General features: G+C 43.4%; 4 protein-coding genes across 4 annotated transcripts; all 4 read right to left on the bottom strand.

The window, feature by feature from the left end:
* Positions 1 to 653: 653 nt before the first annotated feature.
* On the bottom strand, positions 654 to 9,174 carry LOC141013008 (protocadherin gamma-A10-like). The gene is made up of 4 exons (XM_073486547.1): positions 8,841 to 9,174; positions 7,492 to 8,666; positions 3,957 to 6,302; positions 654 to 1,406 (listed from the first exon to the last, which is right to left on the bottom strand). Exons 1-4 carry the CDS (start codon positions 9,172 to 9,174, stop codon positions 654 to 656), a joined length of 4,608 nt encoding a protein of 1,535 aa, XP_073342648.1.
* A 1,417-nt stretch (positions 9,175 to 10,591) lies between these two features.
* LOC141013007 (protocadherin gamma-A12-like) lies at positions 10,592 to 13,109 on the bottom strand. The gene is made up of 2 exons (XM_073486546.1): positions 10,726 to 13,109; positions 10,592 to 10,619 (listed from the first exon to the last, which is right to left on the bottom strand). The coding sequence occupies exons 1-2, from the start codon at positions 13,107 to 13,109 to the stop codon at positions 10,592 to 10,594; spliced, it is 2,412 nt and encodes an 803-aa protein (XP_073342647.1).
* An 876-nt stretch (positions 13,110 to 13,985) lies between these two features.
* LOC141013006 (protocadherin gamma-A7-like) lies at positions 13,986 to 16,714 on the bottom strand. Its single transcript, XM_073486544.1, has 4 exons — positions 16,689 to 16,714; positions 16,140 to 16,421; positions 14,121 to 14,852; positions 13,986 to 14,022 (listed from the first exon to the last, which is right to left on the bottom strand). Exons 1-4 carry the CDS (start codon positions 16,712 to 16,714, stop codon positions 13,986 to 13,988), a joined length of 1,077 nt encoding a protein of 358 aa, XP_073342645.1.
* Positions 16,715 to 17,357: 643 nt separating this feature from the next.
* Positions 17,358 to 19,880, bottom strand: LOC141013005 (protocadherin gamma-A7-like). Its single transcript, XM_073486543.1, has 2 exons — positions 19,501 to 19,880; positions 17,358 to 18,228 (listed from the first exon to the last, which is right to left on the bottom strand). Exons 1-2 carry the CDS (start codon positions 19,878 to 19,880, stop codon positions 17,358 to 17,360), a joined length of 1,251 nt encoding a protein of 416 aa, XP_073342644.1.
* Positions 19,881 to 20,279: the final 399 nt, after the last annotated feature.

Below are 20,279 nucleotides of genomic sequence, written 5' to 3'. Positions count from 1 at the left end.
CTCCGAATGAAATTGTGACCGCAGCCCTGCTTATGAAGCCCACGGTTTGTCTTCTCTCCTGACTGAACAGAAAAATGAGGGCTCTGCCTCCTCTGAATCAACTCTGATCACTTGTTTCACTGACCAACAGCGTCCCTTACTGTCCAAAGCACGAATATCATGAACACAAGCAGAAAATAAAAGATAAAATGCCAAGCACTTTAGGTGTCGAAGAGCTAGAATTGTAGATCAAAACGCCAATACTGTAATCCATTCATATAAAACAGAAAACCAAAACTGTGTTTGATTCTTTCGCAAGTTTGTGTTGTATCTTTGATTACCATACCTTGTGTCTTTAATCAGAATAAAGGCTTTAGTCTCTCCGGATCTGCATTAATTTACATTGGACCAAATGCTATAAGGCATTAAATATGTGAAAATGCATCTATAGGAATTCAGGTAAGAAATGACATTAGGTTTTCAGTTAAAACAACACAAGGTTTTGCTTCATAGCGAATCAATTCACGAAATACGATTAACCTCCAGTCAGTGGAGCTGTCCATGAGCTGTAGTTCTGAAAATGTTTTATGGATTACCAGTGACATGTGAGCCCAAACACCACCCGCTGGTTAGTGATGCCTCTGAAAAAGCACACACACAATTAAAGGTGAAGATCAGTATGTCAAAGGCCTCACCTCTAGAGGAGAGTCTGGTTCGTCCAGGATGCTCTTCTCACTCTGCATCCGCTGCATCGTCCCTGTAGAACTGGGGTCCATTATCAACACGTTCTGACTACCAGCTCTGCCGAACTTACAGTCACTCCTTCTGGAGTCAGTCGTCCTGCACACCTCGTAGTTGTACACGTGTGGGAGAGTCCCTGTCCCCAAAGTGTCTGAGTAACGTGGAGGATAATATGGAATCACAGGGAGACTGGAGTGATACAGGACGCGAGACTGTCTCCATCTGTAGATTTTCACTGATATAATAACCACTAAACACGTGATGAAGAGGAAGGACACTACAGCCAAAGCCAGCACTAAGTAAAAAGTCAGGTTGTCATTGTACTCCTTGTCGTGAGGAAAGTCAGTGAACTCCGACAGCACTTCAGGGAAGCTGTCCGCCACCGCCACGTTAACAATGACTGTAGCTGAACGAGAGGGCTGCCCGTTGTCCTCCACTATAACAGTCAGTCTCTGTTTCACAGCATCTTTATCAGTCACCTGGCGGATAGTTCTGATTTCTCCATTCTGTGAGCCCACTTCAAACAGCGCCCTGTCTGTGGCTTTCTGCAGTTTATAGGAGAGCCAGGCATTCTGTCCAGAGTCCACATCAACAGCCACCACTTTAGTCACCAGATAGCCCACATCTGCTGAACGAGGCACCATTTCAGCCACCAGAGAGCCACCAGTCTGGACTGGGTACAGAACCTGAGGAGGGTTGTCGTTCTGATCTTGAATATTTAATTTAACTGTGGCGTTACTGCTTAAAGGCGGGGAACCCCCATCCTGTCCCCTTACAAAAATATTTAGACTTTTAATTTGCTCAAAGTCAAATGATCGAACTGCTTGTATAACTCCACTCTCTGCGTTAACAGATATGTAGGTGGATATGGGGTTACCATTTAATTCAGTATCAATAAGCAGGTAAGACACACGTGCGTTTTGGCCCGAGTCAGAGTCGTGTGCTTTCACAGAAAATACAGATAACCCTGGGGAGTTATTCTCCATGATATTAGCTTCATAATAACTCTGTTCAAATACAGGGGCATTATCATTAACGTCGGACACTCGAAGTGTTATTGTCTTGTTAGTCGAGAGTGCTGGGCTGCCTTCATCCATAGCAGTGAAAGTGATATTGTAATCAGGATTACGCTCCCTGTCAAGGACACCGTTTGTCACCACAGTATAATAATTCTTTAGAGATGAGTGGATTGCAAACGGGATGTTGCCATTAACTGAGCAGTCTACTTTCCCATTTTTGCCTGAATCTATATCTTTAACGTTTATGATTGCCACAGTGGTTCCAATAGGAGAATCCTCAGCGATGGCGCTAGAAAACGAGGTCAGCGTTATTACAGGTGCATTGTCATTAACATCCATCACCTCGATTATCACTTTTGTGGATGTGCTTTGTCCACCTTGATCTTTTGCCTGCACGCTAATCTCAAATACTTTATTCTCTTCATAATCAATCATACCGTTGACAGTTAAATCACCGCTGTTTTCATCCAGATGAAATAGCTCTGCAACATTACTAGACATGCGATTAAAGTGGTAGGTAACGCGGCCATACATCCCATCATCTGCATCCGTAGCGCTCAAGCGCACCACTAAAGTTCCCTTTGGAACATTTTCTTTAACAGTCGCCTTGATATTTGATTGCGTAAAAACCGGAGCGTTGTCATTTGTGTCGAGCACGGTTACATGTATTTTTAGTGTCCCTGATCTCTGTGGTTCGCCACCGTCCACAGCAGTAAGCATAAGGAGCAGCGTGTCTTCTTTCTCGCGGTCTAAGGCATTAGAAAGATACAACTGTGCATATTTATGACCATTTGGGCTGGACATGACCTTAATATTGAAATGCGTTGTGGGGTGTAACGTGTAGCCTTGTAAAGCGTTGATGCCTACATCAAGATCGGTGGCACTCTCTTGTAATATTTCTGTTCCAAGAAGAGCCGATTCTACTATTTCTACACGCACTTCTTTCTCAGGAAACACAGGCGCATTATCATTTACATCTAACACTTCCACTACGACGCTGTGTAGTTGCATTGGATTCATCATTATCATTTCGAAATTCAAGCTACAGGGCGATGTCTGCCCGCAGAGCTGCTCTCTATCTATCCTTTCTCCCACCACAAGAATCCCTTTGTCTGCATCCAGCCGGATGTACTCGCTGCTATCACCGCTAACAATCCGGGCACCGCCTGATTTCAGCCTTTTAGCGTCGATACCTAAATCTTCAGCCACATTTCCCACAAAGGAGCCCTTTCTCATCTCCTCTGGGACAGAGTAGCGGATTTGACAGCCTGCCGCGTCAATAAGAAAAACAAGGATGAAGGCCCTTACTTGCCATTTAATCGTGGGTTCACTGCTGATAAAAGGCATATTCCTGAAGCAATCCACCCAACTCCACACGAAGGTATCTCACAAAAACCCGTCCTATTATCCCCTATCGTCCTTCTGTTGATGTCTCTATAATCCACAGTGTCGAAACGACTACATTCGTCTGAGAATCCAAATGAAGACCGAATGTGTTGCTCTCCGCGAGACACTAAGAGAAATACAGGAGGTGTAGCTGCATTTCAAAAGCTCTAAACGTGCTTTAAAGACCAACAGCGGCCCTTAGAGTCCAATGGTAAAATGACAAGTGCTGTGAGTAAAGAAAAGGGGGGAAATATCATCTTTGAATAGTAGCAAAGAGAGTGTGGCTAACGTGTGGATTGATGTTTACTTCAATGAGTGCACGTGTGTTGTGTTAATATAGCTATACAGACATACAAAAAGCAGCTTATACAGGTGTTTAAATAAAGGGAAGAGATCAAGTGGAAGAGCAAAATGCTGCTATGCCACGATGTTGCTCACTGCAAACACGCTTTCATTATACTATTAAATTTGCTTTCGTTCTCCACCAAAAAAAAGAAAAACGCTTTGAAGGAAGCACAAAGTCTACGGATATTTTCTAATTACAAAAGACACAAACAACTCATCAAGTGCAGACAGCATCACAGGTAGGTAACACTTAAAGGCATCAGAGTAGTTCTGGGAAAGATGTTCATTCTCCTTAATTACTTTTTCAAACTTCAGTGAAATGATACAATTCAAAGAGGAGCTGTCCACCACGCATGGTGCTGAAGATGCTCTCTGAGAAGGCAGTGACACAAACCACAAAACCAAGTCATATTTGTGATCCAGAAAATACAATATGAATAATGCATTGAAGGTTTGTTAAGGAGGATGATGGACAAAATAACCCACCTCTAGAGGAGAGTCTGGTTCGTCCAGGATGCTCTTCTCACTCTGTATCCGCTGCATCGTCCCTGTAGAACTGGGGTCCATTATCAACACGTTCTGACTACCAGCTCTGCCGAACTTACAGTCACTCTTTCTGGAGTCAGTTGTCCTGCACACCTCGTAGTTGTACACGTGTGGGAGAGTCCCTGTCCCCAAAGTGTCTGAGTAACGTGGAGGATAATATGGAATCACAGGGAGACTGGAGTGATACAGGACGCGAGACTGTCTCCATCTGTAGATTTTCACTGATATAATAACCACTAAACACGTGATGAACAGGAAGGACACTACAGCCAAAGCCAGCACTAAGTAAAAAGTCAGGTTGTCATTGTACTCCTTGTCGTGAGGAAAGTCAGTGAACTCCGACAGCACTTCAGGGAAGCTGTCCGCCACCGCCACGTTCACAATGACTGTAGCTGAACGAGAGGGCTGCCCGTTGTCCTCCACTATAACAGTCAGTCTCTGTTTCACAGCATCTTTATCAGTCACCTGGCGGATAGTTCTGATTTCTCCATTCTGTAAGCCCACTTCAAACAGCGCCCTGTCTGTGGCTTTCTGCAGTTTGTAGGAGAGCCAAGCATTCTGTCCAGAGTCCACATCAACAGCCACCACTTTAGTCACCAGGTAGCCCACATCTGCTGAACGAGGCACCATTTCAGCCACCAGAGAGCCACCAGTCTGGACTGGGTACAGAACCTGAGGAGGGTTGTCATTCTGGTCCTGGACTATTATTCTGACTGTAGCCACTGAGCTCAGAGGAGGGGATCCAGCATCGCGAGCAGTCACGTTAAACTCAAACCACTTGATTTGCTCATAATCAAACGACCTCACTGCATGAATGACGCCATTTTCGGAATTTACAGACACTAACGAAGACACAGCAGCTCCATTAATCTCTTTCTCCTGCAGAAAGTAAGAAACTCGAGCGTTTTGGCCCCAGTCTGCATCAGTAGCACTGACAGTAAACACTGACAATCCAGGAGAGTTGTTCTCTGGTACAGTCTTACTATATTCTGACTGATCAAACTTTGGTGGGCTGTCATTCACGTCAGACACTTTAACATTGATGCTTTTACTGCTAGACAGAGGAGGAGAGCCTTGGTCAGAGACGGTGATGGTGATATTATACTCAGGAGTACTTTCTCTGTCTAAGAAGTCCTCTGTTACTATAGTGTAATATCCTGTTAATGAAGACTCGATTTTGAAGGGTACGTCAGAGTTAATGGAGCACTTGACGACACCGTTACCATCAGAGTCTTCATCATCAACGTTAACAACAGCTATAGTTGTACCTGGAGGAGAATCCTCGGATATGGAGTTAGAAAATGACATAAGCTGAATTGTAGGGACGTTGTCATTCTCGTCAATTATTTGAATATTAACTTTACACGTGTCTGTAAATCCCCCGTGGTCACTGGCCTTGACATTTAATTGATACATTTTAGACTTTTCATAATCCAGTTTACCTGCAACTTTAATCTCTCCAGTCTTAACATTTACTTCAAACAGCTGCTTTGTCTCTTTGGCTACATGTCCTATAGAATAAGTCACTTCAGCATTAACTCCTTTATCTGCATCATTTGCACTGACAGTGGTGACCACTGATCCTACAGCAGAGTTCTCCTTCACATCAGCTTTATAAACAGGCTGGCTACACACTGGCGCATTATCGTTAGCATCCAGCACAGTGATGTGAATACGCACCGTCCCTGATCTGTGTGGCTCCCCTCCATCTGAAGCGAGCAGCACCAGTGTGTGAGTCTCCTCTTTCTCTCGGTCTAACGGGTTTTGTAAAACCATTTCGATAAATGCTCCTCCATCAGGCTGACTCTGTACTTCCAATTTGAAATTATCTGATGGTTTAAGTGTGTATTTTTTAATATCATTAACACCAACATCGGGGTCGTCTGCACTCTCTAGTGAGAAACGAGTCCCTGCTGCAGCATTTTCAGCAATATTAAGATGTATTTCATCCTTTGGAAACGACGGACTGTTATCGTTGATGTCTATTACCTCCACTGTTACACGATAAAGCTGGATTGGATTTTCCAAAATGACCTCGAAACTGAAGCTACAGGGCGTCGTCTTCCCACACAGCTCTTCTCGGTCGATTCGCTCTTTAATAACAAGAGTGCCTTTGTCTCGGTTTAAATCAACGTACTGTCGGCTTCCTTTTGTAATGATACGAGCTTTACCTGATATGAGCCTCGCCACATCCAAACCCAAATCTCTACCAATGTTTCCGACGAAAGATCCCTCTGCCTGCTCCTCCGGTACGGAATACCGAGCCTGTCCGCTCACTGAGCTCAGCTTTAGTAGACAAAGAATGACAAACAGCGCTTGCCATCGGCCTCTGCGAGCGGAAATCCACAAACAATCCATCATAAATCCAGACGAAAAGACGCAGTGATCGCTTTCAATCAAAAACTGGTGTCATTAAATCCACAAAGTGAAAAGGTAAACGGGATTTCAGCTGAGAAAATAAACGAGAAACGCCACACGTTAGACCTCGACAGGCCAGACCGTCTTCTTTCTCAGCAGTAAAACACTGAAACGCATTAAAGGGGTGGACCACTGCACTGCTGGTTTACACTGTTAGTCAGTGATGTATCAACAGCGGCGCTCAGAGCCCATCCACGGTAATGTATGTGATGTGCACAGTATGGAGATCAGTTTAAATGTTATATTCAAACTTCATAAATAGTTTTAGATTTAAGTTTAATCTACAGAACACATGTAAAAATAAACAAAGATCAGTGTTAAACAAAAAAGCATATGTGAAACAAAGAAAAAATACAATGAACGAGACAAAAAAGAGTGAGGTGAAATTGTCTGTCCTGGTCCTTTTGTTATCAGTTGTCAAAGAAGTTTTGTTTTACCCTGTAAAATGTATATAAAGTCTTACTACAGCACAATTGTGGGTTCATGAAAAAAACTCTAATGAATATTAATAAAATCAAAACGTCACAAAGCAGGTTTGTAATGAAAAAAAACAAACAACAAAACTTCACAATTATTGATGCCACTTCCAATGAATTGAGTGTAACTGTTGTGGCTTCTGCCAAAAACAACAACCACATTACGGTTAGTGTGAATGTATTTTAATTTCTTACATTGTATCGTTGTCAGAGTAATGGTAGTGTTTTAACTTAGACAAATAGAGCGTCCTTTTACTACAAGACGGAAAGTAAGTTACATCAACATGGATCCATCGACCGTTTCAGTACCATGGACAGAGACACTATGGCGTCACAGACAGCCGTGCTCGTGCACGTCACTGTAAATAATACAGGAGAAAAGATTACAAGAACAAGAAGTAAACAGAGAACGAAGGATTAAATATATCACTCACCAAAGTTGACATTTGAGAACAGGTGCCTGACAGTTGCTTTTCCACCAGCGGTGCATCAGTCTCAGCTCCTTCCACACTCACTAAACTTTGACTCATCGGCTGCATATATTTCATGTCACTCTTTCTGGAGTCAGTCGTCCTGCACACCTCGTAGTTGTACACGTGTGGGAGAGTCCCTGTCCCCAAAGTGTCTGAGTAACGTGGTGGATAATATGGAATCACAGGGAGACTGGAGTGATACAGGACGCGAGACTGTCTCCATCTGTAGATTTTCACTGATATAATAACCACTAAACACGTGATGAAGAGGAAGGACACTACAGCCAAAGCCAGCACTAAGTAAAAAGTCAGGTTGTCATTGTACTCCTTGTCGTGAGGAAAGTCAGTGAACTCCGACAGCACTTCAGGGAAGCTGTCCGCCACCGCCACGTTAACAATGACTGTAGCTGAACGAGAGGGCTGCCCGTTGTCCTCCACTATAACAGTCAGTCTCTGTTTCACAGCATCTTTATCAGTCACCTGGCGGATAGTTCTGATTTCTCCATTCTGTAAGCCCACTTCAAACAGCGCCCTGTCTGTGGCTTTCTGCAGTTTATAGGAGAGCCAGGCATTCTGTCCAGAGTCCACATCAACAGCCACCACTTTAGTCACCAGGTAGCCCACATCTGCTGAACGAGGCACCATTTCAGCCACCAGAGAGCCACCAGTCTGGACCGGGTACAGAACCTGAGGGGGGTTGTCGTTCTGGTCCTGGATCATTATTTTGACTGTAGCCACTGAGCTCAGAGGAGGGGATCCAGCATCGCGAGCAGTCACGTTAAACTCAAACCACTTGATTTGCTCATAATCAAATGACCTCACTGCATGAATGACGCCATTTTCGGAATTTACTGACACTAACGAAGACACAGCAGCCCCATTAATCTGTTTCTCCTGCAGAAAGTAAGAAACTCGAGCGTTTTGGCCCCAGTCTGCATCACTAGCACTGACAGTAAACACTGAAAATCCAGGAGAGTTGTTTTCTGGTACAGTCTTACTATATTCTGACTGATCAAACTTTGGTGGGCTGTCATTCACGTCAGACACTTTAACATTGATGTTTTTACTGCTCGACAGAGGAGGAGAGCCTTGGTCAGAGACGGTGATGGTAATATTATACTCAGGAATACTTTCTCTGTCTAAGAAGTCCTCTGTTACTATAGTGTAATATCCTGTTAATGAAGACTCGATTTTGAAAGGCACGTCAGAGTTAATGGAGCACTTGACGACACCGTTACCATCAGAGTCTTCATCATCAACGTTAACAACAGCTATAGTTGTACCTGGAGGAGAATCCTCGGATATCGAGTTAGAAAATGACATAAGCTGAATTGTAGGGACGTTGTCATTCTCGTCAATTATCTGAATAATAACTTTGCACTTATCTGTATATCCACCATGGTCACTAGCCTGGACATTTAATTGATACATTTTAGACTTTTCATAATCAAGTTTACCTGCAACTTTAATTTCCCCAGTCTTAACATTTACTTCAAACAGCTGCTTTGTCTCTTTGGCGACATGACCTATAGAATAAGTCACTTCACCGTTAACTCCTTTATCTGCATCATTTGCACTGACAGTGGTGACCACTGATCCTACAGCAGAGTTCTCCTTCACATCAGCTTTATAAACAGGCTGGCTACACACTGGCGCATTATCGTTAGCATCCAGCACAGTGATGTGAATACGCACCGTCCCTGATCTGTGTGGCTCCCCTCCATCTGAAGCGAGCAGCACCAGTGTGTGAGTCTCCTCTTTCTCTCGGTCTAACGGGTTTTGTAAAACCATTTCGATTATTTTTTCTCCATCAGGCTGACTCTGTACTTCCAATTTAAAATTATCGGACGGTTTAAGTGTGTATTTTTGAATATCATTAACACCAACATCAGGGTCCTCAGCACTCTCTAGTGAGAATCGAGTCCCTGTTGCAACACTTTCAGCTATCTTCAAACTAATCTCATCCTTTGGGAAAGACGGACTGTTATCGTTGATGTCTATTACCTCCACTGTTACACGATAAAGCTGGATCGGATTTTCCAAAATGACCTCGAAACTGAAGCTACAGGGCGTCGTCTTCCCACACAGCTCTTCTCGGTCGATTCGCTCTTTAATAACAAGAGTGCCTTTGTCTCGGTTTAAATCAACGTACTGTCGGCTTCCTTTTGTAATAATACGAGCTTTACCTGATATGAGCCTCGCCACATCCAAACCCAAATCTCTACCAATGTTTCCGACGAAAGATCCCTCTGCCTGCTCCTCCGGTACGGAATACCGAGCCTGTCCGCTCACTGAGCTCAGCTTGAGAAGACAAAGAATGACAAACAGCGCTTGCCATCGGCCTCTGCGAGCGGAAATCCACAAACAATCCATCATAAATCCAGACGAACAGACGCAGTGATCGCTTTCAATGAAAAACTGGTATCATTAAATCCACAAAGTGAAAAGGTAAAGGTGTTTTCAGCTGAGAAAATAAACGAGAAACGCCACACGTTAGACCTCGACGGGCCAGACCGTCTTCTTTCTCGGCAGTAAAACACTGAAATGCATTAAAGGGGTGGACCACTGCACTGCTGGTTTACACTGTTAGTCAGTGATGTATCAACAGCGGCGCTCAGAGCCCATCCACGGTAATGTATGTGATGTGCACAGTATGGAGATCAGTTTAAATGTTATATTCAAACTTCATAAATGGTTTTAGATTCAAGTGTAATCTACAGAAAACATTTTAAAGTAAACAAAGATTAATGTTTAACCGATAAGCACATTTGAAATAAAGAAAAATGGCATGGGCAAGAGACAATGAGTGAGGTGAAAGTGTCTGTTCTGGTCCTTTTGTTATCATTCGTCAAATAAGTTAAATGTATATAAAGTTCTTACTACAGCACAATTGTGGGTTTCTGAAATAGATCTAATGAAACGTCAAAAAGCCGGTTTGTATTTTAAAAAATACAAAATAAAACTTCATAATTATTGATGCCACTTCCAGTGAGTTTGAGTGTAACTGTTGTGGCTTCTGCCAAAAACAACAACCACACTGCGGTTAGTGTGAATGTATTTTTACTTCTCACATTGTATCGTTGTCAGAGTAATGGAAGTGTTTTTATTTAGAAATGTAGAGCATCCTTTTTACTACAAGACGTAAAGAAAGTTACATCAACATGAATCCATCGACCGTTTCAGCACCATGGTCAGTGACACTATGACGTCATAGACAGCCGTGCTCGTGCACGTCACTGTAAATAATACAGGAGAAAAGATTACCAGAACAAGAAATAAACAGAGAACGAAGGATTAAATATATCACTCACCAAAGTTGACATTTGAGAACAGGTGCCTGACAGTTGCTTTTCCACCAGCGCTGCATCAGGCTCAGCTCCTTCCACACTCACTAAACTTTGACTGATCGGCTGCATATATTTCATGTCACTCTTTCTGGAGTCAGTCGTCCTGCACACCTCGTAGTTGTACACGTGTGGGAGAGTCCCTGTCCCCAAAGTGTCAGAGTAACGTGGAGGATAATACGGAATCACAGGGAGACTGGAGTGATACAGAACGCGAGACTGTCTCCATCTGTAGATTTTCACTGATATAATAACCACTAAACACGTGATGAACAGGAAGGACACTACAGCCAAAGCCAGCACTAAGTAAAAAGTCAGGTTGTCATTGTACTCCTTGTCGTGAGGAAAGTCAGTGAACTCCGACAGCACTTCAGGGAAGCTGTCCGCCACCGCCACGTTAACAATGACTGTAGCTGAACGAGAGGGCTGCCCGTTGTCCTCCACTAAAACAGTCAGTCTCTGTTTCACAGCATCTTTATCAGTCACCTGGCGGATAGTTCTGATTTCTCCATTCTGTAAGCCCACTTCAAACAGCGCCCTGTCTGTGGCTTTCTGCAGTTTATAGGAGAGCCAGGCATTCTGTCCAGAGTCCACATCAACAGCCACCACTTTAGTCACCAGGTAGCCCACATCTGCGGAACGAGGCACCATTTCAGCCACCAGAGAGCCACCAGTCTGGACTGGGTACAGAACCTGAGGGGGGTTGTCGTTCTGGTCCTGGACTATTATTCTGACTGTAGCCACTGAGCTCAGAGGAGGGGATCCAGCATCGCGAGCAGTCACGTTAAAATCAAACCACTTGATTTGCTCATAATCAAACGACCTCACTGCATGAATGACGCCATTTTCGGAATTTACTGACACTAACGAAGACACAGCAGCTCCATTAATCTCTTTCTCCTGCAGAAAGTAAGAAACTCGAGCGTTTTGGCCCCAGTCTGCATCAGTAGCACTGACAGCAAACACTGAAAATCCAGGAGAGTTGTTCTCTGGTACAGTCTTACTATATTCTGACTGATCAAACTTTGGTGGGCTGTCATTCACGTCAGACACTTTAACATTGATGTTTTTACTGCTAGACAGAGGAGGAGAGCCTTGGTCAGAGACGGTGATGGTGATATTGTACTCAGGAATACTTTCTCTGTCTAAGAAGTCCTCTGTTACTATAGTGTAATATCCTGTTAATGAAGACTCGATTTTGAAAGGTACGTCAGAGTTAATGGAGCACTTGACGACACCGTTACCATCAGAGTCTTCATCATCAACGTTAACAACAGCTATAGTTGTACCTGGAGGAGAATCCTCGGATATCGAGTTAGAAAATGACATAAGCTGAATTGTAGGGACGTTGTCATTCTCATCAATTATTTGAATATTAACTTTGCACGTGTCGGTATATCCACTGTGGTCACTTGCCTTGACGTTTAATTGATACACTTTAGACTTTTCATAATCCAGTTTACCTGCAACTTTAATCTCTCCAGTGTTCACATTTACTTCAAACAGCTGCTTTGTCTCTTTGGCGACATGACCTATAGAATAAGTCACTTCACCATTAACTCCTTTATCTGCATCATTTGCACTGACAGTGGTGACCACTGATCCTACAGCAGAGTTCTCCTTCACATCAGCTTTATAAACAGGCTGGCTACACACTGGCGCATTATCGTTAGCATCCAGCACAGTGATGTGAATACGCACCGTCCCTGATCTGTGTGGCTCCCCTCCATCTGAAGCGAGCAGCACCAGTGTGTGAGTCTCCTCTTTCTCTCGGTCTAACGGGTTTTGTAAAACCATTTCGATAAATGTTCCTCCATCAGGCTGATTCTGTACTTCCAATTTGAAATGATCTGATGGTTTCAGTGTGTATTTTTTTATGTCATTATTACCAACATCAGGGTCGTCTGCACTCTCTAGTGAGAAACGAGCACCTGGTGCAACACTTTCTGCAATTTTCAAACTGATCTCATCTTTTGGGAACGACGGACTGTTATCGTTTATATCTATTACCTCCACTGTTACACGATAAAGCTGGATCGGATTTTCCAAAATGACCTCGAAACTGAAGCTACAGGGCGTCGTCTTCCCACACAGCTCTTCTCGGTCGATTCGCTCTTTAATAACAAGAGTGCCTTTGTCTCGGTTTAAATCAACGTACTGTCGGCTTCCTTTTGTAATGATACGAGCTTTACCTGATATGAGCCTCGCCACATCCAAACCCAAATCTCTACCAATGTTTCCGACGAAAGATCCCTCTGCCTGCTCCTCCGGTACGGAATACCGAGCCTGTCCGCTCACTGAGCTCAGCTTGAGTAGACAAAGAATGACAAACAGCGCTTGCCATCGGCCTCTGCGAGCGGAAATCCACAAAAAATCCATCATAAATCCAGACGAAAAGACGCAGTGGTCGCTTTCAATCAAATACTGGTGTCATTAAATCCACAAAGTCAAAAGTTAACGGTGTTTTCAGCTGAGAAAATCAGCGAGAAACGCCACACGTTAGACCTCGACGGGCCAGACCGTCTTCTTTCTCAGCAGTAAAACACTGAAATGCATTAAAGGGGTGGACCACTGCACTGCTGGTTTACACTGTTAGTCAGTGATGTATCAACAGCGGCGCTCAGAGCCCATCCACGGTAATGTATGTGATGTGCACAGTATGGAGATCAGTTTAAATGTTATATTTAGACTTTATCAATAGTTTTAGATTCAAGTTTAATCTACATAATACATTTTAAAGTAAACAAAGATCAGTGTTAAACAAAAAAGCATATGTGAAACAAAGAAAAAATACAATGAACGAGACAAAAAAGAGTGAGGTGAAATTGTCTGTTCTGGTCCTTTTGTTATCAGTTGTCAAAGAAGTTTTGTTTTACCCTGTAAAATGTATATAAAGTCTTACTACAGCACAGTTGTGGGCTTCTGAAAAAAGTCTAATGAATATTAATATAATCAAAACGTCAAAAAGCAGGTTTGTAATGAAAAAAAAAAAAACAAAAAAAACAAAATCATAATTTTTTGATAACACTTACAATGAGTTGGGTGTAACTGTTGTGGCTTCTGCCAAAAAACAACAACCACATTGCGGTTAGTGTGTTTGTATTTTAATTTCTTACATTGTATCGTTTGTCAGAGTAATGGAAGTGCTTTAATTTAGAAATGTGGAGCATCCTTTTCACTACAAGACGTAAAGAAAGTTTCATTCATCAACATGAATCCATCGACCGTTTCAGCACCACGGACAGTAACCCTAAGGCGTCACAGACAGCCGTGCTCGTGCACGTCACTGTAAATACTACAGGAGAAAAAGAAGAACAGAACAGGAAGTAAACAGAGAACGAAGGATTAAATATATCACTCACCAAAGTTGACATTTGAGAACAGGTGCCTGACAGTTGCTTTTCCACCAGCGGTGCATCAGTCTCAGCTCCTTCCACACTCACTAAACTTTGACTAATCGGCTGCATATATTTCATGTCACTCTTTCTGGAGTCAGTCGTCCTGCACACCTCGTAGTTGTACACGTGTGGGAGAGTCCCTGTCCCCAAAGTGTCTGAGTAACGTGGTGGATAATATGGAATCACAGGGAGACTGGAGTGATACAGGACGCGAGACTGTCTCCATCTGTAGATTTTCACTGATATAATAACCACTAAACACGTGATGAACAGGAAGGACACTACAGCCAAAGCCAGCACTAAGTAAAAAGTCAGGTTGTCATTGTACTCCTTGTCGTGAGGAAAGTCAGTGAACTCCGACAGCACTTCAGGGAAGCTGTCCGCCACCGCCACGTTAACAATGACTGTAGCTGAACGAGAGGGCTGCCCGTTGTCCTCCACTATAACAGTCAGTCTCTGTTTCACAGCATCTTTATCAGTCACCTGGCGGATAGTTCTGATTTCTCCATTCTGTAAGCCCACTTCAAACAGCGCCCTGTCTGTGGCTTTCTGCAGTTTATAGGAGAGCCAGGCATTCTGTCCAGAGTCCACATCAACAGCCACCACTTTAGTCACCAGATAGCCCACATCTGCTGAACGAGGCACCATTTCAGCCACCAGAGAGCCACCAGTCTGGACTGGGTACAGAACCTGAGGAGGGTTGTCGTTCTGGTCCTGGATCATTATTTTCACACTCGCATTACTACTGAGTGGAGGAGAGCCTCCATCCTGCGCTTTGACGACGAGCTGAAGCTGTTTGATTTGTTCATAATCAAAAGAACGCACCGCATGTAAAACCCCAGTTTCAGAGTTTATCGACACATAGTTAGACACTGGATTACCGCTGATTTGCGTGTCCTCCAGGAAATATGAGACTCTCGCGTTTTGACTCCAGTCAGAGTCTCGCGCGCTGACAGAGGTGATGGACATTCCAGGTGAATTATTCTCTGTGACGTAAGCAGAATATGCGTTTCTGTCGAACAATGGAACGTTATCGTTGACGTCAGAGACTCTAAGCTGCAGTGTGACGGAGCTAGAAAGAGGAGGAGAGCCTGAGTCGGTGGCTGTGATTATAATCTCGTATTCAGAAGTCGTCTCTCTGTCAAAATGTTGATCCGCCACTAAATTATAGTAATTCGTTAACGATGACTGGATTTTAAACGGAAGCGTTTTGTCTATGGTACATTTTATCTGTCCATTTTTCTCTGAATCGGCGTCCTTGACATTGATTACAGCTATTGTTGTGCCGAGAGGGGCATCCTCTGATACAGTATTAGAAAATGACATGATATTAATCACTGGAGCATTGTCATTAACGTCACTAACATCGATTATAACTTTACTGGTCCCAGTCAGACCTCCTCGATCCCTTGCCTCTAACCTAAGCTCGTATTTTTTCTCTTTTTCAAAGTCTATAAGTCCAGCAACTGATATGACACCTGTGTTTTCATCGATACTAAACATAACCACCGTATTGCCTCTTATTTTTGAGAAACTGAATATTATTTCCCCGTTACTGCCTATGTCTAAATCAGTGGCGTTAACTGTTGTAATGTAAGTTCCTTTCGGAGCATTTTCAACGACGGTGGCCCGATAAACTGACTGGTTAAAAACAGGGGCATTATCGTTTGCATCTATAACAGACACATTTATATCCACCGTACCTGATCTCTGTGGGTTTCCACCGTCGACAGCTATTAATTTTAGAAGGACACGGGGGTGTTCCTCTCTGTCTAATGGCTTCTGAAGCACCAACTCAGCGTATTTACTGCCGTCTGGATTTGCATGTTGTTTCAGAACGAAATAATTATTCGGAGATAGAATGTAATTCTGTAATGCGTTCAGTCCAACGTCAGGATCAACTGCGCTTTCAACGGGAAATTTGGCTCCGATTGTCGCAGATTCGCTCAGTTCAAACTGAATGTCTTTATTTGGAAAGAAAGGGGTGTTGTCGTTTATGTCTAAAATTTCGACAGTGACACGATGAAGCTCGATTGGGTTTTCTAAAATTATTTCGAAGCTTAGGCTGCATGGTGTCACGTCTCCACACAGCTGCTCTCGGTCTATTCTCTCATTCACGACCAGAATCCCTTTGTCTGTCTTCAGCTCGGTGTACTGGTTGTTCTCCCCACTAACGATGCGGGCACGGCCAGAGCGGAGCCTTCTCAGATCCAGACCGAGGTCTTGTGCTACATTGCCAATAACGGAGCCTTTTTTCATCTCCTCCGGAATAGAATAACGAATCTGCCCGGCCACTCTATCACCAACACATGTCAGCAAAATGAGAAATCCCACTTGACATCGTAATATACTAGAAAATCGCCATCTTACACTTCTGGCGTAGGATTGGCCTCGAGTTGCCATGACAGAAACAATAGATCTTGGATGAATGATGCGTCCTCACTCGAAGAAAACAATTATGAGCTCGTAGTCCAGCTTCAAAATATTGCACTGCAACAACGTGTTCCTGGTATATTCCAAAGACAAACGTATAAAGAATTGCCTCTTCACTCCCTCTCCTCACACGAAGAACAGTATCTCCGCTGTCATGCTAAACTGTGGTAGTGAGGGAGGAGGAAAGGCTGGGTGTTAACACTGAAATTGTTTTGCTGACCAACAGCGTCCCTTAGAGTCCAAAACTTGAACTCATTACACTGGGACTTAGAGGCTCAGCAGGTATCGCCTGTTTGCATGTAGTTCTCAATTATTTACTAATACTATATTTACAAATTGTATTATGTTGAAAATAAGAATTCAGTTGAACCATTAAAACAACACAAAGCAATACACAAACTGCAACAACATCCCATTCAATCGTTTACGGTTTGAAAGAACAGATTACTTCCAAAGGGATAAAGTTGACTGTAATGAGAAAGTATAGGAATGTCGCTGTCTGTGGTACTGAAAAAGGCAGCATTAGGAATGCTGTGAAAAGACAGCAGGAGTCAGAGGGAAGTTGTGAAAATAATTATATGAAATCAAATGCAGTATCTCAACTACATTAACTGTGTGCTGCAGAGACCAACAAGTCATTAGTCAATTAATATGGAATACAATAGTAGCAATAAGTAAACAAAGTCATATACCTAATTTCTGCGGCAGAGATATAATATGGATTTACTTCAGTCAGGGCAAGGATTTCATCCCAGCTATCGGTTACTGTCATTTAAAATTCAAACAGCTGGCAGTGGAGTCAACAAACACAGCAAACAATCATCAGGGAGGAAATGGTGGGAGTGGAGTGCGCATGGAGCCAGGGAGTGTGAGTCAGGTGACGAAGTGAACTGACCTCTAGAGGAGAATCTGGTTCATCCAGGATGCTCTTCTCACTCTGCATCCGCTGCATCGTCGCTGTAGAACTGGGGTCCATTATCAACACGTTCTGACTACCAGCTCTGCCGAACTTACAGTCACTCCTTCTGGAGTCAGTCGTCCTGCACACCTCGTAGTTGTACACGTGTGGGAGAGTCCCTGTCCCCAAAGTGTCTGAGTAACGTGGTGGATAATATGGAATCACAGGGAGACTGGAGTGATACAGGACGCGAGACTGTCTCCATCTGTAGATTTTCACTGATATAATAACCACTAAACACGTGATGAAGAGGAAGGACACTACAGCCAAAGCCAGCACTAAGTAAAAAGTCAGGTTGTCATTGTACTCCTTGTCGTGAGGAAAGTCTGTGAACTCCGACAGCACTTCAGGGAAGCTGTCCGCCACCGCCACGTTAACAATGACTGTAGCTGAACGAGAGGGCTGCCCGTTGTCCTCCACTATAACAGTCAGTCTCTGTTTCACAGCATCTTTATCAGTCACCTGGCGGATAGTTCTGATTTCTCCATTCTGTAAGCCCACTTCAAACAGCGCCCTGTCTGTGGCTTTCTGCAGTTTGTAGGAGAGCCAGGCATTCTGTCCAGAGTCCACATCAACAGCCACCACTTTAGTCACCAGATAGCCCACATCTGCTGAACGAGGCACCATTTCAGCCACCAGAGAGCCACCAGTCTGGACTGGGTACAGAACCTGAGGGGGGTTGTCGTTCTGGTCCTGGATCATTAGTTTCACACTCACATTACTACTGAGTGGAGGAGAGCCTCCATCCTGCGCTTTGACGACGAAAACCAGCTGTTTGATCTGCTCATAATCAAATGAGCGCACTGCGTGTATGACTCCACTTTCTGCATTAACTGACACACAGCGAGATACTGGAGATCCGTCAAGATCAGAATCCACCAGAATATAAGATATTCGGGCGTTTTGGTTTTCATCCGGATCTTTAGCCCTAACAGTGACAAGAGAAACACCTGGAGAGTTGTTCTCTGTGATAAACGCATTGTAAACACCTTGTGGAAACACTGGAGCATTATCGTTCATATCAGAGATCTTTAAATTGAAGGTCTTCTTTGTCGAGAGAGGAGGCATTCCTGCATCTGTTGCAACTACAGTGATGTTATATTCTGAAACACTTTCACGATCTAATACAGTATCTGTTACCAAAGTGTAGTAATTCCTTAAATTAGATTTAATCTTGAAAGGTGCATTTTGTTCGATTCTACATGATACCTGTCCATTTTCACCTGAATCAAGATCTTTTATATTGATAATGCCAATAGTTGTGCCAGGAGGAGAGTCCTCTGATACAGGACTGGTGAATGACATGACGTTAAGAATAGGGGCGTTGTCATTTACATCATTCACCTCAATTATTACTTTACTTGAATCTGTCAAACCTCCCTGATCTTTTGCATCGATTCTAAGCTCATATTTTTTGTCTTTTTCAAAATCTATTGGACCTGAAGCAAATAATGCACCAGAGACTTGATCTATGGACAACAAATCAGCGATATTGCTTCTCACGTTTGATATTGAATATGTGATGTAACCATTCGATCCGCTATCTGCGTCTGTAGCATTAACAGTGACGATATTCGTGCCCTTTGACGCATTTTCAATCACCGTGGCTTTATACACTGACTGGTTGAAAACAGGAGCATTGTCATTTACATCTAGGACCGTTATGTCTATACTTACGGTGCCAGATCTCTGTGGATTCCCACCGTCTACTGCTATTAGCTTTAAAGAGAGATGGGGAGCCTCCTCTCTATCTAACTGCTTCTGCAGCACCATCTCTGCATATTTACTCCCGTCCGGATTTACATGCTGCTTCAAAACGAAATTGTCGTTTGAGGTTAAAACATAATTCTGAAGGCCATTGACGCCAACATCGGGATCCTCCGCACTGTCCAGCACAAATCGCGCCCCGAGGTTAGCTGACTCGCTTATGTCTAACATAATGTCTGATTTCTTGAACACAGGGGGATGATCATTCACATCTAACACTTCAATCGTTATGTGATGGAGCTCCATGGGATTTTCTAAAATGATTTCAAAGCTGAAACTGCACGGTGTTACGTCTCCACAAAGCTGCTCTCGGTCAATTCTCTCATTCACGACGAGAATCCCTTTGTCTGTCTTCAGCTCGGTGTACTGGATGTTTTCTCCGGTCACGATACGGGCCCGACCAGAACGGAGCCTTCTCAGATCCAAACCAAGATCCTGTGCTACATTACCGATCAGAGAGCCTTTCTTCATCTCCTCTGGTATAGAGTAGCGGATCTGTCCAGCCACAATATTAAACAAGAAAAACAACAACAGGATCATTACCCGCTGAGGTCCGAAATACAAACGCCATTTGCAGAGTGGTTGCTGATACGCCATGTCAGAGAGGGAAATTTCCGAGGAAAAAACAACTGAGATCCTCCGATCTGAATTCGTTAACATCCACTCCTCAAGATGTGCTTTGTTCAAATATCAAAAATGAGAAGAAAAAGCCAAGACCCGGAAAAAAAATATTATTTTCCAACAATGGATAGCTTCCTGATGCTGCCTCAAAGGCTACTTCAGTATGATCTCACAAAGAACGCCCCTGAATGCACCAGAGAGATGATGGGTACAAATTATATCCTTGTTCAACAGCGTCACTTAGAGTCCAAAACGTGAACACCAAACAGATTGAAAAAAAAACAATGATGAGTCTATCAAAAGCAATAAAGACAAATACTGCTCGCTATAATGTCAGCGCTTCTGACTAAAGAAAAAATGCAATTAATTTATTCT

Source organism: Pagrus major, chromosome 18 (genome assembly GCF_040436345.1).
Source record: "Pagrus major chromosome 18, Pma_NU_1.0".
NCBI classification, from domain to species: domain Eukaryota; kingdom Metazoa; phylum Chordata; class Actinopteri; order Spariformes; family Sparidae; genus Pagrus; species Pagrus major.
The sequence above is the reverse complement of the archived record's forward strand: the minus strand, read 5'-3'. Positions and strand labels throughout refer to the sequence as shown.

What these genes read in the sequence shown, in the direction of transcription:
- LOC141013007 (XM_073486546.1), bottom strand. Translation starts at nt 13,109, where the DNA reads ATGATGGATTTTTTGTGGATTTCCGCTCGCAGAGGCCGATGGCAAGCG. An exon ending in GCGCTGGTGGAAAAGCAACT is followed by an intron (nt 10,620 to 10,725) that starts GTCAGGCACCTG and finishes TATTATTTACAG; the next exon opens with TGACGTGCACGAGCACGGCT.
- LOC141013006 (XM_073486544.1), bottom strand. Translation starts at nt 16,714, where the DNA reads ATGACAGCGGAGATACTGTTCTTCGT. An exon ending in ATCGAGCTTCATCGTGTCAC is followed by an intron (nt 14,853 to 16,139) that starts TGTCGAAATTTT and finishes TGCGAGTGTGAA; the next exon opens with AATAATGATCCAGGACCAGA. An exon ending in CCGCTGGTGGAAAAGCAACT is followed by an intron (nt 14,023 to 14,120) that starts GTCAGGCACCTG and finishes TTTCTCCTGTAG; the next exon opens with TATTTACAGTGACGTGCACG.
- LOC141013008 (XM_073486547.1), bottom strand. Translation starts at nt 9,174, where the DNA reads ATGGTTTTACAAAACCCGTTAGACCGAGAGAAAGAGGAGACTCACACA. An exon ending in TGGGGAAATTAAAGTTGCAG is followed by an intron (nt 8,667 to 8,840) that starts GTAAACTTGATT and finishes ATTCTCCTCCAG; the next exon opens with GTACAACTATAGCTGTTGTT. An exon ending in CACACGTGTACAACTACGAG is followed by an intron (nt 6,303 to 7,491) that starts GTGTGCAGGACG and finishes TGTCTACTAAAG; the next exon opens with CTGAGCTCAGTGAGCGGACA.
- LOC141013005 (XM_073486543.1), bottom strand. Translation starts at nt 19,880, where the DNA reads ATGGCGTATCAGCAACCACTCTGCAAATGGCGTTTGTATTTCGGACCT. An exon ending in CATCACATAACGATTGAAGT is followed by an intron (nt 18,229 to 19,500) that starts GTTAGATGTGAA and finishes TAGTAATGTGAG; the next exon opens with TGTGAAACTAATGATCCAGG.